Source organism: Lathamus discolor, chromosome Z (assembly GCF_037157495.1).
Source record: "Lathamus discolor isolate bLatDis1 chromosome Z, bLatDis1.hap1, whole genome shotgun sequence".
NCBI lineage: Eukaryota > Metazoa > Chordata > Aves > Psittaciformes > Psittacidae > Lathamus > Lathamus discolor.
This window is the reverse complement of record NC_088909.1, coordinates 43,970,132-43,986,139: the sequence shown is the minus strand read 5'-3', so window position 1 is coordinate 43,986,139 and position 16,008 is coordinate 43,970,132. Positions and strand designations below refer to the sequence as shown.

The following is a 16,008-nucleotide window of genomic DNA, read 5'->3' as shown; positions in this document are numbered from 1 at the left end:
ATTCCAAGTGGTTTTTTTCTGTTTGGTATGGTAATCTCTGGGAATTTTGTTCATTATGGTGTATTTGTTGAAATTGCAGAGGTGTTTGAAGGCTGAGTGAAGCTTGGGAAAACTTTTCTCAATGTTTCATGTGAAGGGTGAATGCCTGTTCAGGTATAGACAAGTCTGAGTTTGACTTAAAATCAACCGCATTGAAGTGATGCTGTAGTTTTTGTTTGATGCTACATACACGTAGTTTTTGTTTGAACTGTGTGGAATTGCAAAGGTTTCACATCCGGAGCAGAAAATGTGGAAGCTTTGCAAAATGTGCTTAAGTTGAGACTGTGCATGTTGATGGCTATTGAATGCTTACTATTGTGATCATAAGGCATATGCTTTGATGGCACTTGTTAATTTCAAGTCTCAACAGGTACTTTTAGGAAATTGTTCAAGAGAACAGTAAACACAAGGGTGTGTACTGTCATTAAAATCTCCTTTGCAACTAATACTGATTTGAAAAGTTTCTACGGTGCTTCATATCCTAACAAGATCAGGGAAGGCCAAAATGATCCAGAAAGATCTTCCTCTCTCCCCCTTTTTTAAACATTCTGGTGGTATCACTTTGAACAAAATTATGTATTAGCATAAGTAAACACTAGCCTTAATCCCGAGATTAGAGCTGTCATAATAATTTATGCTGTTCTGAACCCAGAGGAGGAAAAGCTCATCAGTGTCTTTACATGACTGTATGTTCAAATGCCCCTTGAAAACTCAATTCACAGATTTCTTTTATTCCTCTGTTCTTTTAAAAAAAAAAAAAAACCCCGAATGCTATCACTTAGTCCTTCCATGTGGACATGAGGTTGCAGTGTAGAGAGTAAATGTGCTAGTTTTACTTCATCCTTCCTCCTAGGATATCAATTTTTGGCACAGGGAATTAATACTTGCCTTGTTTCACATGTGTGTTCCATGTCTGGAACATATTAGGTGTTTCAGTTAGTTGGAAAGAATGCTAGCAAGAATTCTTGAAGATAAGAAGTAATGGAGACTTTACCCTGCCTTACATACAGTTTTATGGCATGTAGCAGAGGAGTTAACGTCATGTAATAAGAAGAGCAGATTATTTCTGAGTATATCAAGTGCTTTGTGTGAGTAACATTTTCCATATCGTAGTGAAAATGCTGTGGAGGCTGAATTTTTGTTTATGTTTCCACACACTACCTACGTTTATTCACACTGACAGGCACCTTTCAGGGGTAAACCTGCTCATCAAGGGAAAGCTGTCTGTGCTTTTATTAGTGAGGAAGTGTTGCTCTTCCCCTGTGTGGAATAGGGTTACTTGTGGTAACTTCTTTGTTGTCCCTTTCAATGATTTTGGCTGAGATTTATTTTTTTTTCCCCAACCTACCAAAAGAATTTTAATGTGTACTTCCCACTAAAGGGATGGAATTGGGTATCCTGATCTCCTTGACAGATGGCAGACATGGCAGGCTAAATGTACAAGTCTGCGTCCTTAAGCTGCCTAAAATATGCACTGTGGGGTGTCTGTGTCGGACATACTTACGTCAACTGAGTTTGTTGTTTACATCGTTCTGCTTTTCATAAACTTGATTTACTGAGCAGAAGATATTTATGCCTACTGTCTACTAATCAAGTAAGGTACTTCACCTTTCCTGTTTCACAGCGTAATCTTTGTACTTCTTACCTCTTCCATGAGGACATTTCGTGTCTATTTAATTTTCTGTTTTTCCTGTGTACCTGTTGCTGTTGTGTGCAACCATGACCATCTTTCACTACTTTGCCTGTATTATATGTTTTATCTTTCACTACTTTGCTTGTATTACGTGTTTTCCCCCTAAGGCTATAGCTATTCCCCTTCCTGAACAAAATACTGTCCTTGAGATGCCATCTGTGAATTATCCCAACATGTGAGACTAATGACCTGGACCAGCTGGCAGAAACTCTTTTTCAGTGGTGTTAATCATTGAATTGGTATTTCACTGTCCCTGGAGTAGTCCCATGCTGTGAATTTAGTTCTACAAAAATGTTAGGCTTTTCATAAAACCTCTTAAGTATCAGCATGAAATTAGGAACTCTCCTTTGTGAGAACTGCACAGAAGGATTCCCTGAGCACAACAAACAATTGCAAAGAATTTTTGAAGATAAGTGTATTTCTGTGCAGTTTCCTTTAAGACAGCAGAGAGATCCATCTGATGCCTTTGTACAGTTCCTAGTAGCAGGAAATGATCCAGCAATGCAGGTAGCTGCCAAAGTCCCTGCCACCCCACAGCAAAATGCAGCATAGTCACAGTGGATGCATGATGTGGACATGAGTAATTGTAGTCAGAGAGGTGCACAGCACACCTCCCATGCTTTCCCCATGTGAAGAACAAGGATTGCTTTCTAGACTTCTCTCTCAACTGAGGACATGAAACAAAATAAGAGAAAAATGTGCTTTGATAGATTGTGTAGGTTGGGAATGTAAATGTAATAATATACAAGTGACAATGTGGAGATTTTTTGCCTGTAGGTACCAAGTATTTCTGTGCTCTTCCTCACAACTCCATACTGGTTTTTGTAACAGTGCCATTTACTTCGCTTGCACTGTGTCTGAACATGCAAGTGAATGATTTCCCTCCTTCGCAGAGTTCATGCAAAACCTTTGTACTACTTACTTTTCATCTTTCTCTTTCACCAAGCCACAAAGTGGTGAATGTGCAAAACACTTGACTTTGTTACCTTTATGTTATAAGAGAAGGGTCATTTTGAAGTCTGAAATTTTTTGAGGGATTTTGAAATTTGGGTTCTTTCAAGTCAGAGCAAACCCCAAAACTGTGCACTTAAGAATGCTTTTCACATTTTCAAGACATGCCTTCCTCAGTAGTTTTGCTTAGTCAGATGAAGAGGCCCAGTTCAGCTGAATTCAGAAAGTGAAGTTAGTAAAGACTGTTTTCAGGAGCACTACCACCCACTGATTCATGCTAGAAGAATTTAAGGGCAATTCCAAGGCACATAATGCTTGCCATTCTGGTGGCTGAAACTTGTCTAGATAGAAGATTTTTGTGTTCTTTTAAATAGTCTTAGGAAACCCTGTAAATAAGCTTTATTTTTTTAATCTGCTTTTTGCAAGTGTCAGAAGTATGAAAAGTAATGATATTAATAGGGTGGTTCAACTGTACTCCTTGCTCTGTCACACACTATATTGCATCTTGAATTACAAATTCTAGGCAGAAATTTTTTATTTGATTTTTTCTCTCATGGTTTATTGGGAAGATTGAACAGGGTTTAAAGAGATGTTCTTCCCATTCTAAAGTGCAGTTTAACTTAGATCTCACTTCCAGGGAATAAGAACATTTTGATCTTTAATATGATTTAAGAATTACAAATTACTTTTGTGTAATCTGCGTTTGTATCCACTTCAGCTAGAGTGGCAGTGGAGGGTGGAGGTGAGCAAGCACTGTTAATACATCATATAGTATGATTTAGGCTTGTTTTGGTTGGTTGGGGATTTTCTTGGCTTTTCTTAACCACTTCGTGAGCCATCTGAGAAGGATTGTAAGATTGGTTCGAAGCTTGATAGCAAAATCATCAGTAATGAATATTTTTGAAGGAGAACTAAGATTAAAATTCCTGCATAAACTTAAATCCATTGCCACTGAGGTGTTACTGGCAGGTTTGGGTTTGTTTTGGTAAGTTCTTCATTAAGTTTTAATTGGTATAATATGAGGGTGAGATATGTTTGCTTCAGTATTCTCATGCTTTATGCAAACTGGCACAGCATTATTACTTTTAATTCCTGACTTTTATAATGTTCTAAAAGATTGACCTAGTATAACCAGTAATAACACATTGTTAACCAGTAATAATACATAGAAGCTATGATTGGTTAATGATAAGCATTGTTGACCTAGTATAACCAGTAATAGTACATATAAGCTATGATTGGTATGCATTATGTAAATATATAAAGACACAATATTTCCTATTAGGGTTGACAATTGATAGTATCCGGATATGTACCAAACCCAGCAACGAATAATGCTGGGAAGCAGTAGCTTCAGAGCTACTGTTAATACTTCTGTTACATGTGCATACATGTGTATTACATGTACCAGCAGTGTGCTCTGTAGTGGGGCAAGGTCCCTCCTTATGTTAATATTCAGTGCGACTATGAAGAGTGGCATGTGGGCTAGCAAGATTCGTGCTGTGGTTCTAGGTCTGGGTTTTTCTGTTCCTTCATTTTCTGAGCCTGGATTAGTTGGAACCAATATATGTCTTACCATAAATTGTAGCAGCTCAAGCCTGCTCTAATCACAGGTTTTCAGAGCGTTTTTGATCTGTGGACTGATGCAGCACTCCACAGAACAGGTCTAAGTCTAGTGTCAGTGTCCCTCTTATCTCTGGAGTAATCCATGAACTTCACACACAAGGAATCTTCTGGCTCTCAGTGAGAGGAATTTTCAAGTGTGTGGCTGGTCTTTCAGGCAGACTAGAGTTTGCTCTGCCTGGGCACTGAGCTACCTGTGTGCAGAGCAGCTCTGATCTTGAAAGCTGTGTAGTCATGCTGGCGTGGCAGAGCAAGCTGGAAGTGATTGTGAAATGCAGCTTGGGCACTCCTGAACTAGTATGTCAGCTCTCGCAGTTCCAGAGGCATTTTGTGGTTAGGTAGAGCAGTGACCCCTCTGACTTGTCTCCTTTGAAGGCATTAGTAATACGCTTTCAATGGCGCAGAATCTAGCTGGAGGTCTGTGACTAGTGGAGTTCCTCAGGGGTCGGTGCTGGGACCGGTGCTGTTTAATATTTTCATCAATGACCTGGATGAGGGAACTGAGTGCACCCTCAGCAAGTTTGCTGATGACACAAAACTGGGAGGAGTGGCTGACACACCAGAGGACTGTGCTGCCATTCAGCGAGACCTGGACAGGCTGGAGAGTTGGGCGGGGAGAAACTTGATGAAATTTAACAAGGGCAAGTGTAGAGTCTTGCATCTGGGGAAGAACAACCCCATGTACCAGTACAGGTTGGGGGTTGACCTGCTGGAAAGTAGTGAAGGGGAAAGGGACCTGGGGGTCCTGGTGGATAGGAGGATGACCATGAGCCAGCAATGTGCTCTTGTGGCCAAGAAGGCAAATGGCATCTTAGGGTGCATTAGAAAGGGAGTGGTTAGTAGGTCAAGAGAGGTTCTCCTCCCCCTCTACTCAGCCTTGGTGAGGCCGCATCTGGAATATTGCGTCCAGTTCTGGGCCCCTCTGTTCAAGAAGGACAGGGAATTGCTTGAAGGAGTCCAGCGCAGAGCCACAAAGATGATTAAGGGAGTGGAACATCTCCCTTATGAGGAGAGGCTGAGGGAGCTGGGTCTCTTTAGCTTGCAAAAGAGGAGACTGAGGGGTGACCTCATCAATGTTTACAAATATGTGAAGGGTAGGTGTCAGGATGATGGAGCTAGGCTTTTTTCAGTGATATCCAGTGATAGGACAAGGGGCAATGGGTGTAAACTGGAACATAGGAAGTTCCACGTTAACATCAGGAAGAACTTCTTTACTGTAAGAGTGACAGAGCACTGGAACAGGTTGCCCAGGGGGGTTGTGGAGTCTCCTACACTGGAGATATTCAAGGCCTGCCTGGACAAGTTCCTGTGTGATGTACTGTAGGTTACCCTGCTCTTGCAGGGGGGTTGGACTAGATGATCTTTTGAGGTCCCTTCCAACCCTTGGGATTCTGTGATTCTGTGATTCTGTGATTCAATCTTTCAGTTAAGTGTTGGGGAGGGGCATTATGGTGGAGCACTCTGCTAGTTACCCACTGGTAGTGGAGATCTCAAAGGCCCTGCCAGATGAGGCATCTTGCTGATTTGAGAGGCAGCATAGGCTGTGGCTACATGTTTGGATGACTGTCTATTTCTAAGCTCATATTACAGTCAAGATATCTGCATCCCCTGTGCCAGTCTGTCTCCTCACAGGGGTAAAAATGGTGGTGAGGCTGTGGCAATATGAGCTTTACCTTGTTTTCAGGAATGCAGGATGAGCTTTTAAAGCGCTTTAAATGAGAGGAATATTTATGTTTGTCCTCACAGTATTTTGGTGTCTTGCTGTCGTGGGTTCAGCAGCAGCAGTCATTTTTCTCCTTCTTAGTAGCTGGTGAAGCGCTGTGTTTTGACTTTCGGCCTGGGAACAGAGCTGATAACACCAATGTTTTTAGTTGCTGCTCAGTAATGTTTACTCTGATCAAAGACTTTCCGAGTCTCATGCTCTGCCAGGAAGGGGAAGCCAAGAGGAAGCAGAGACAGGACACCTGACCCCAAACTAGCCAAAGAGGTATTCCATACCACAGCGTGTCATGCCTGGTATATAAAACTGGGGGCAGTCATCCGGAAGGGCTAGATCACTGCTTGGGTCAGGCTAGGTATGTCAGTGAGTGGTGAGCAGTTGTATTCTCTTCCCTTGTTATTTCCCTTATTATTATTGGTGGCAGCAGCAATGGTTTGTGTTATACCTTAGTTACTGGATTGTTCTTATCTCAAGCTGTGGGAGTTTCATTCTTTCAATTCTCCTCCCTCTTCCTCCGGGAGTGGAGGTAGGAAGTGGGGGAAGCGAGTAGAATGGCTGTGTGGTACTGAGTTACTGGCTAGGCTTAAACCACGACAGTTCTTTTTGATGCCCAGTGTGGGGCACAAAGGGTTGAGATAATGACAGATCTGACTGGAGTGTGTCTAATCATGTTTGTGATAAGCATTCATTGTTTCGGATTAATAGTCACTCATAGAATCATAGAATCATAGAATAGTTAGGGTTGGAAAGGACCTCAAGATCATCTAGCTCCAACCCCCCTGCCATGGGCAGGGAAACCTCACACTAAACCATCCCGCACAAGGCTTCATCCAACCTGGCCTTGAACACTGCCAGGGATGGAGCACTCACAACCCCCTTGGGCAACCCATTCCAGTGTTTCACCACCCTAACAGGAAAGAATTTCCTCCTTATATCCAATCTAAACTTCCCCTGTTTAAGTTTTAACCCATTACCCCTTGTCCTGTCACTACAGTCCCTGACGAAGAGTCCCTCCCCAGCATCCCTAGAGGCCCCCTTCAGGTACTGGAAGGCTGCTATGAGGTCTCCACGCAGCCTTCTCCAGGCTCAACAGCCCCAACTTCCTCAGCCTGTCTTCATACGGGAGGTGCTTCAGTCCCCTGATCATCCTCGTGGCCCTCCTCTGGACTTGTTCTGATAGTTCCATGTCCTTTTTATGTTGAGGACACCAGAACTACACACAATACTCCAAGGGAGGTCTCATGAGAGCAGAGTCGAGGGGCAGGATCACCTCTTTCGACCTGCTGGTCACGCTCCTTTTGATGCAGCCCAGGATACGGTTGGCTTTCTGGGCTGCGGGCGCACACTGCTGGCCCACATTCATTTTCTCATCGACCAGCACCCCCAAGTCCTTCTCTGCAGGGCCGCTCTGAATCTCTTCTTTGCCCAACCTGTATCTGTGCCTGGGATTGCTCTGACCCAGGTGTAGGACCTTGCACTTGTCGTGGTTGAACTTCATAAGGTTGGCATCAGCCCACCTCACAAGCGTGTCAAGGTCCCTCTGGATGGCATCCCTTCCTTCCAGCATATCAACCGGACCACACAGCTTGGTGTCATCGGCAAACTTGCTGAGGGCGCACTCAATCCCACTGTCCATGTCAGCGACGAAGATGTTAAACAAGACCAGTCCCAACACCGATCCCTGAGGGACGCCACTCGTTACCGGTCTCCAGCCGGACATTGAGCCATTGACCACAACTCTTTGTGTGCAGCCATCCAGCCAGTTCTTTATCCACCGAGTGGTCCATCCATCAAATTGATATCTCTCCAATTTAGAGAAAAGGATGTTGTGCGGGACAATGTCAAACGCTTTGCACAAGTCCAGGTAGATGACATCAACTGCTTTACCCTTATCCATCAGTTCTGTAGCCCCATCATAGAAGGCCACCAAATTGGTCAGGCAGGATTTCCCCTTAGTGAAGCCATGCTGGCTGTCACCAAGCACCTTGTTGTTTTTCATGTGCCTTAGCATGCTGTCCAGGAGAATGTGCTCCAAGATTTTACCAGGCACAGAGGTGAGACTGACTGGTCTGTAATTGCCTGGGTCTTCCATTTTCCTTTTCTTGAAAATGGGGGTTGTATTTCCCTTTTTCCAGTCGTCGGGAACTTCACCTGACTGCCAGGATTTTTCAAATATGATAGCCAGTGGCATAGCAACTTCATTTGCCAGCTCCTTCAGGACCCATGGATGCATTCCATCAGGTGCCACAGACATGTGCGCATTCAGATTTTGAAGATGGTCTCGAACCAGATCCTCTCCTAGAGTGGTCCCAAGGTCTTCATTCCCACAGTCCCTGCGTCTACCTTCTAAGACATGGGTGGTGCAGTCAGAGCCTTTGCCAGTGAAGACCGAGGCAAAGAAGTTATTCAGAACCTCAGCCTTCTCCAAATCATCACAATGCTGATTTATTGGTTCTCAAAATTGTTGCTCTGGATCTCACAGTTTCAGCATGTTGTACCTTACTTACAGCCGGTATTTGCTGTGTTAATCGTCTGGGGGCCTTGGGCTGAGGTTCTTGTTTCATTGTTCTTTATGGTAATGACTTGTCAATAGAGTCACTGATCATGACTTTGATCTTGCTTGCGTTCCCAGTGTGGTCACCACCTGTATACTTTGAGAAATATATAATAGAAGTGCATAGCAATTACACATATTTTTTCCCCTCCTCGGGTGGTCAGCCTATGAGGGAGACATTCCCACACACCCTAGTGATAAGTACAGCAGCTACTCAAACTCTGACCTCAGCAGACAGCACAGCTACTCCAGCTCCAAGCACAGCAGCTACACCAGCCCCAGTGACAAGTGCAGCAGCGTCATTTGAGAGTTCTGAAAGTTTTGAATGGCATTTGGGTACGCTCGAGACCTCCTTGCTGATTGTGATGGGGATCACCATGTTGGTACACATACAGAATGTGTTTTATCCATGACCATTTTGTCTGATCTTGAAAGTTAAGTGGAATCAGTTTTGGGTCTTGTCTAGGATTAGACAACAATATAAAAGGAGACAGAGCTTTTCCCCAGGGCTGGACAGTCTTGAGTGGTAGGGTGTGTGGGACAGTTTGGGCGAGTATCTAGTCCACTGGGCCCCTCCAGTGCTTTGGAAACGTCAGAGATGCAAGGCAGCTGTATGGAGTCCTTGACGACAAGTTGCAGAAACTGCTGAAGGGGAGGGTGAATTTTTTTGAACCTGGTGGGCCCATGACACCTCAGGCCATCAGGGCAGAAATGCAACATAGAGATGGACTCATGATTGAGGGGTGGAGTTAGCAATAGACACTATTGGTCAGGTTGTTCATGAATGTGAAACGTGCTGCCGTTAAGGAAGCCAAGCGGTTAAAGCCTCTTCGGTATGGAGGACGATGGCTGAAGTACAAATATGGAGAGGCCTGGCAGATTGACTACATCACACTCTGTCTCCTGTTCTGAAAGACTGTTACAAGAGATGGAGCCCGACATCACGGATCAGATGGACTCAGCAGCTTTATAGTCCATGCACTAAGGAATGATATCTCTGTGTGTGTGTATGTATATATATATGTATATATATATAAGAGTGATGGTATATTGAAAATGTGAGATCTGAGCATGACATGAATGGTATGGAATAGGGGTTGGATAGTGTCCTGGGTTCAGCAGTAGCAGTCATTTTTCTCCTTAGTAGCTGGTGCAGCGCTGTGGTTTTGACTTTCAGCCTGGGAACAGTGCTGATAACACCGATGTTTTTAGTTGCTGCTCAGTAATGTTTACTCTGACCAAGGACTTTGTGAGTCTTATGCTTTGCCCGGGAGGAGGGGAAGCCAAGAGGAAGCAGAGACAGGACACCTGACCCAAACTACTCAAAGAGGTATTTCATACCACAGCATGTCACGCCCAGTATATAAAGTGGGGGCAGTTACCTGGAAGGGCTAGATCACTGCTCAGGTCATGCTCGGTGGGTGGTGAGCAATTGTATTCTTTTCCCTTGTTATTTCCCTTATTATTATTGGTGGTAGCGATAGCGGTTTGTGTTATACCTTAGTTACTGGACTGTTCTTACCTCAAACTGTGGGAGTTACATTCTTTTGGTTCTTCTCCCCATCCCTCTGGGAGTGGAGGGAGGAAGTGGGGGGAAGGAGTGAACGGCTGCATGGTACTGAGTTACCAGCTACGCTTAAACCATGACACTTGCCTTTTTAAGGGTTAGGAAAAGATAGTCAAACTGCTCAACAACTAGATACTGCTGCAAGAGTTATGCCTGTCCTTCTGCAGCTCCTGGCCATGTTTTCCTGCTTTCTCCTTTGCTGATTCTAGTCACGGATGTGATCAAAAATAACCATACAAAACTTAAGTATTTTTCTGCTTGTTTGGTGAGCACAACTTCTTGAAAGAATAGGTAATCGCCGAAGCTGGTTCCATGATGACGGGAGATCTTCAGTGTGCAGACAATCTGGTTCACAGTGCCTTACCTTTAGTACCCTGGACACTCTGAAAGTAGCAGGATGAGTAGCCAGGAGTAGCTTGTGAGGCACCAAACAGCACTGAATGAGTTTGGGACTGCCAGATCCTGTATATCATTAGTAAAAGTAGAATAGATCCTTGTGGTTTTGGTTCAGATGTATGAGAACAATAAGAAAATAATAAGGTAACTCTTACTGTCTGTAAGAAATAGCAATTGTTCAAGATACTAAAAATGTTGCCTTTTATTTGAAACAAGTGCCATGGTGTTAACAGGTAAGGTCGTCCTTGCTTTACCTATAGAAATCCATTTATTCTCTTAGGGAAGAAATGCTGTACCTGGAAGATACTATTGCCTTCAGTACTGCTTATTTTATATATATGCATTTACAAATTGTAAGGGTAATCACAGTGCTCTTGCAAGCCTTAGTCTTAAAAAGTAAATGGAGGAAGTCCTAAACCTAGATGTACTGTGTGCAGTGTCATATTGGAACTAGTTGCAGTAAGCTATTGAATTTTTCACAAAAGAAGTTAAACATAATAAAAGAATTATGAATTGTCTTTTTTGTTGCTGAAAGACCTTGGAGATGAATGTCTGTCCTGGGTTCAGCAGCAGCAGTCATTTTTCTCCTTCTTGGTAGCTGGTGCAGCACTGTGTTTTGACTTTTGGCCTGGGAACAGCACTGATAACACCAATGTTTTTAGTTACCGCTCAAATGTTTTAGTCTCACCAAGGACTTTCTGAGTCTCATGCTCTGGGAGGGAGGAGGGGAAGCTGGGAGGAATCAGAGACAGGACACCTGACCCAAACTAGCCAAAGAGGAATTCCATACCACAGCACGTCATGCCCAGGATGTAACGGGAAGTTACCTGGAAGGGCTAGTTCACTGCAGGGTTGGAGGAGGTATCGGTCGGTGCTCGGTCGGGTGGGGTTGGGTGAGTTATCGGTCGGCTGGTGTTGAGGTGTTGTATTCTCTTCCCCTGTTATTTCCTTTATCATTATTATTACTGGTGGCAGCAGTAGTGATTTGTGTGATACCTTAGTTACTAAACTGTTCTTACCTCAACCCATGGGAGTTGCATTCTTTTCAATTCTCCATCCCTCCGGGAGTAGGGGGAGGGCAAGAAGTGGGGGGGAGTGAGTGAACGACTGCGTAATTAATGGCTGACTTTTTTTAAACCACGACAATATCCTATGCTTGCTTTCTCTCACTTTAGAAAAAATTAACTGCGCTATTTGAATTATTCCAAGCATCCATTCTGAGGCAATAGTTTTCAGACATGTTATTCCTTCAGATTTAAATAAATAAACCTCAGTGTGTTATCAAAAATATTGTTGGTCTATCCCCTGATTTTTTGGCAGTTGTTTATTTTTGAGATATGAATTCCATAACTTGTTGATAAGTTGGATATATAGGCCTATGCTATACTTTCCTGAGTGCCTTTGATTGCTGTGTACCAAGTATAGATGTTTAAACTCTTTCATTAAAATTTTTTTGTTAAGCGACTGAGATGAGCTTTCTTCCACCTTAGAAAATAATGCCTTCAAATGATGGAATCAGTAATGTTTGCTGGTCAGATCTTTCAAGCGTATGGCAACGTCCATATACTGTCCCTCTTTTAGTCACTTACTGATTTTGTTGTATGTTATTCTGTATACGGGAAAATTTTCTTAAAAAAGAAGAAAACATGGACAAGCATTACCTTTTCCCTGATGGGAATATTACCCTGAATTGGAATTCAGTGGTGTTTGAACTGGGCTAATAATAAGATACAGCAGAAATGCCTTATTTAAAAAGTCTCTTTAAAATTCCTCCAAACACCCATGGCTTCTTCTCTGCTCCTTTATTCCCCCATCTCACAAACTCTGTCCTCCAAGGTTATGTAATTAAATAAATTTAAGTGCAGCAGAAGATTCTTTGCATAAAAATCAAGTTCAGGAGTAGACAAGAAGGAAGAGTGGACAAAAAGAAGGAGCAAGATCTTGCATATTTAAAGTGACTCACTGAGTTCTTTCCTAGCAGAAGTTAAATTGACTCATCATGTTGTATAAAGTTTGCAGTACCACAGGCCTGATCTGATACTGTTCTGTAAAAGTGCACTGGTGACTACAATTGCGTGGGTTTATATGAAATCACATCAGATGACAGTCTGATCTACAAATTGTAATGTAAATTATATCATAACTTATGAAGCTACATTTATGTTACGTGTGAAATAAGCAAATGAAGAGTACCCCTTGAGATGTCTGCTTTAAAACTTTGAAAATGAAGTATGGTCTTTCAGTGGGTGGACTCTTGTGTCTGGTTTCATGTTTTATAAATTAAACCTATTTTTCTATTTTTGCTCCAAGTTAAATCCCTTGTGAATCTTGCAGAGAGATAAAATCCCTATCAAGCCTGAAACGGTATTTTAAGGAACTATAGGAATATATTCATAGGACTATAAAAGACTACGTATTTATAAAATATTTATAGGAGTAATGATGGTTTTCATTCCTTGGCTGTTTCATGCGACTGATCCAGACAGCCATTTAAACTAAATAAATAATCCATGGAAGGAAATAAGAACATATCTATGTCTCCAGTTTGTTTTGTTTGGTGTTGGGTTTTTTGGTTTGGGGTTGTTTTTTTTTTTTTTTTTTTGTGAGAAAATGAAATCTCAGTTATTTTAATCACAGGTGCAAAGTTCTGCCTTTCACTGTTGCTTGTTTCATTGTGGAGGAAGGGCTTGTAATTTGTGAGGCTCTCTGGAAGCTGTTAATATAGTTGATTTTTGTTAGGGGTGAAATTTTGAATTCTAGGCAACATATTGAGTTAGTTCACAATTTGCAAGATGCTTGCAGGTCAGTATGCCTCATCAAATAAAGAGTGGGAGAAACTTGCCAGAACTCTACCTATGTATGCATGGCACTGCAGAAGTATAACTAATGCAAGGGTATCAATTTCCTAAAATCAGCTGCTGAAAGTTGCATGAATCATACCCTCTTTGTAGTTCACATAGCAGGGAAATGGACTGAGTTTTGTTACAGATCGTGTCATAGACTGAATACCAGTGGAACTACTCCACTCTTTGTACAAATCATGGATACAAAACTGCACACTTAAGGTCAGAGTGGCAGATATATGGAAATGTAATTTATGTGACCATATATGAATGTTTACCTTGTTGGAAACAGGCAGTGTGATGTGTCTGTTGCTTTTTCTTGTCTACTGGAAGTGTTTTATAGTTTGTATGTGTTGGACTTCTCTTTCATCTCTCCCTGCCTTTTTCTCATGTCTGCTGTACTGACTGCCAGTTTCCAGTGATTAGGTTTAAAGCTCTCAATATTATTTTTTTGTTATCTTCCTCGGGAGATTTTTTTTTTAATGTCTTTTACCTTTGATCTTTTTCCTATTATTTTGAATTGTTTTGAAGTTAAATATTTTTTTTTTTATTTTTATTTTAATCATTTTCTGCTGTGACCAGCAGGTCGAAGGAGGTGATCCTGCCCCTCTACTCTGCTCTCATGAGACCTCACTTGAGTATTGCGTACAGTTCGGGTGTCCTCAACATAAAAAGGACATGGAACTGTTGGAAGAAGTCCAGAGGAGGGTCACGAGGATGATCAGGGGACTGGAGCACCTCCCATATGAAGATAGGCTGAGGAAGTTGGGGCTGTTCAGCCTGGAGAAGAGAAGGCTGCGTGGAGACCTCATAGCAGCCTTCCAGTATCTGAAGGGGGGCTGTAAGGGTGCTGGGGAGGGACCCTTCATTAGGGACTGTAGCGATGGGACAAGGGGTAACGGGTTAAAACTTAAACAGGGGAAGTTTAGATTGGAAATAAGGAAGAAGTTCTTTACTGTAAGGGCGGTGAGGCACTGGAATGGGTTGCCCAAGGAAGTTGTGAATGCTCCATCCCTGGTGGTGTTCAAAGCCAGGTTGGACAGAGCTTTGGGTGGGATGGTTTAGTGTGAGGTGTCCCTGCCCATGGCAGGGGGGTTGGAACTAGATGATCTTAAGGTCCTTTCCAACCCTAACTTTTCTACGATTCTATGATTCCTTCTTCTCTTTTTTTTTTTTTTTTTTTTTGTTTCCAGTTTGACCTTTGTTCTTCTCTGCATCTTTTGTGCATTTTCTCTCTGTGTTGCTGTTTCTTAGTTGTCATGGTTTAAACCGATCCACACAGCTCGTCCACTCACTCCCCCCGCTTCTTTCCCTCCCTCTACTCCCAGAGGGACGGAGAGGAGAATTGAAAAGAATGCAACTCCCACGGGTTGAGATAAGAACAGCCCAGTAACTAAGGTATAACACAGATCACTACTGCTACCACCAATAATAATAATGCTAAAGGAAATAACAAGAGGAAAGAATACAACACCTCAACACCAGCCGACCGGTAACTCACCCCACTCCCCCCAGCGGAGCACCGACTGATACCTCCTCCAACCCTGCAGTGAACTAGCCCTTCTGGGTAACTCTCCGTTACATCCTGGACATGACGTGCTGTGGTATGGAATACCTCTTTGGCTAGCTTGGGTCAGGTGTCCTGTCTCTGCTTCCTCACAGCTTTCCCTCCTCCCTGGCAGAGCATGAGACTCAGAAAGTCCTTGGCCAGACCAAACATTTGAGCAGCAACTGAAAACATCGGTGTTATCAACACTGTTCCCAGGCAAAAAAATCAAAATACAGCACTGCACTAGCTACTAAGAAGGAGAAAAGTGACTGCTACTGCTGAACCCAGGACATTAGTTTACCACAAATCTTGAGTTTCTTTCTTTTACTTATTCTTGCCTTTTTCTATACTGTTTAACAGAGCCTTGGGAATATATTTTTGCTTGACATCTGAGGTGCAGTTTCAGTAAACATCAAAAACATACTATTTGAAAAAGTCCCTGTCCTTTTTAATTAGAAAAAAATGTGATATCTATGAATAATAATGAAGGAACAGCAGTCTTTCAGTAATCTTTTTCTTTTGTTTTTATTTCGTTTTCTGTTTCTCCTTTTTCTTTTGTTTTTCACAACACTAAGGAATTGATTCTGTAAATAATTATTTTCAGGCAATGAGAAACCAAAAAGAAAACCTCTTTTAAGTGAGGATTTCTACACAATAATAGAACCTGCTTTTCTTCATACTGCTATCTTTCCTCATGTGCCTTGATATGAGATGGTCAGTTCTTGTGTTCAGTAACTAAAGGTTCACTTCCCTGGCAGAATCCCTTATACCAATATTGATTTGCTTTGTTTTGTTTTTAGTGCAATGAAACTTCCTTCTTTTTTGAAGCACATAACAAGATCACATGCAAACATCTCTGGAAATGCTGTGTGGAGCATCACACGTTCTTCAGGTGAGCAATGCAGAAGCTGCAGTTTCCCTAACCAGAAGCAAGGCTATTGTGTTGATTAAGAGCGCTTTACTCATCACAGTTGAGTACTTATACCTGTTCACACTCTAGGTGGTGTAACACAGGCTTGCTGCCTGGAAACACATTTTTGCTTTTGATTATAGAATGCTTTTAAAAGGTGATG

General features: G+C 42.4%; 1 protein-coding gene across 3 annotated transcripts in view; it reads left to right on the top strand.

Moving 5' to 3' along the window:
* EPB41L4A (erythrocyte membrane protein band 4.1 like 4A) overlaps positions 1–16,008 on the top strand; it is a 131,782-nt gene that overhangs the window by 66,320 nt on the left and 49,454 nt on the right. For all 3 annotated transcript variants that reach the window (XM_065663151.1, XM_065663153.1, XM_065663152.1), the window contains exon 10: positions 15,736–15,827. In XM_065663151.1, coding sequence (XP_065519223.1) covers positions 15,736–15,827 — 92 coding nt within the window. The remainder of the gene's footprint in view (positions 1–15,735; positions 15,828–16,008) is intronic.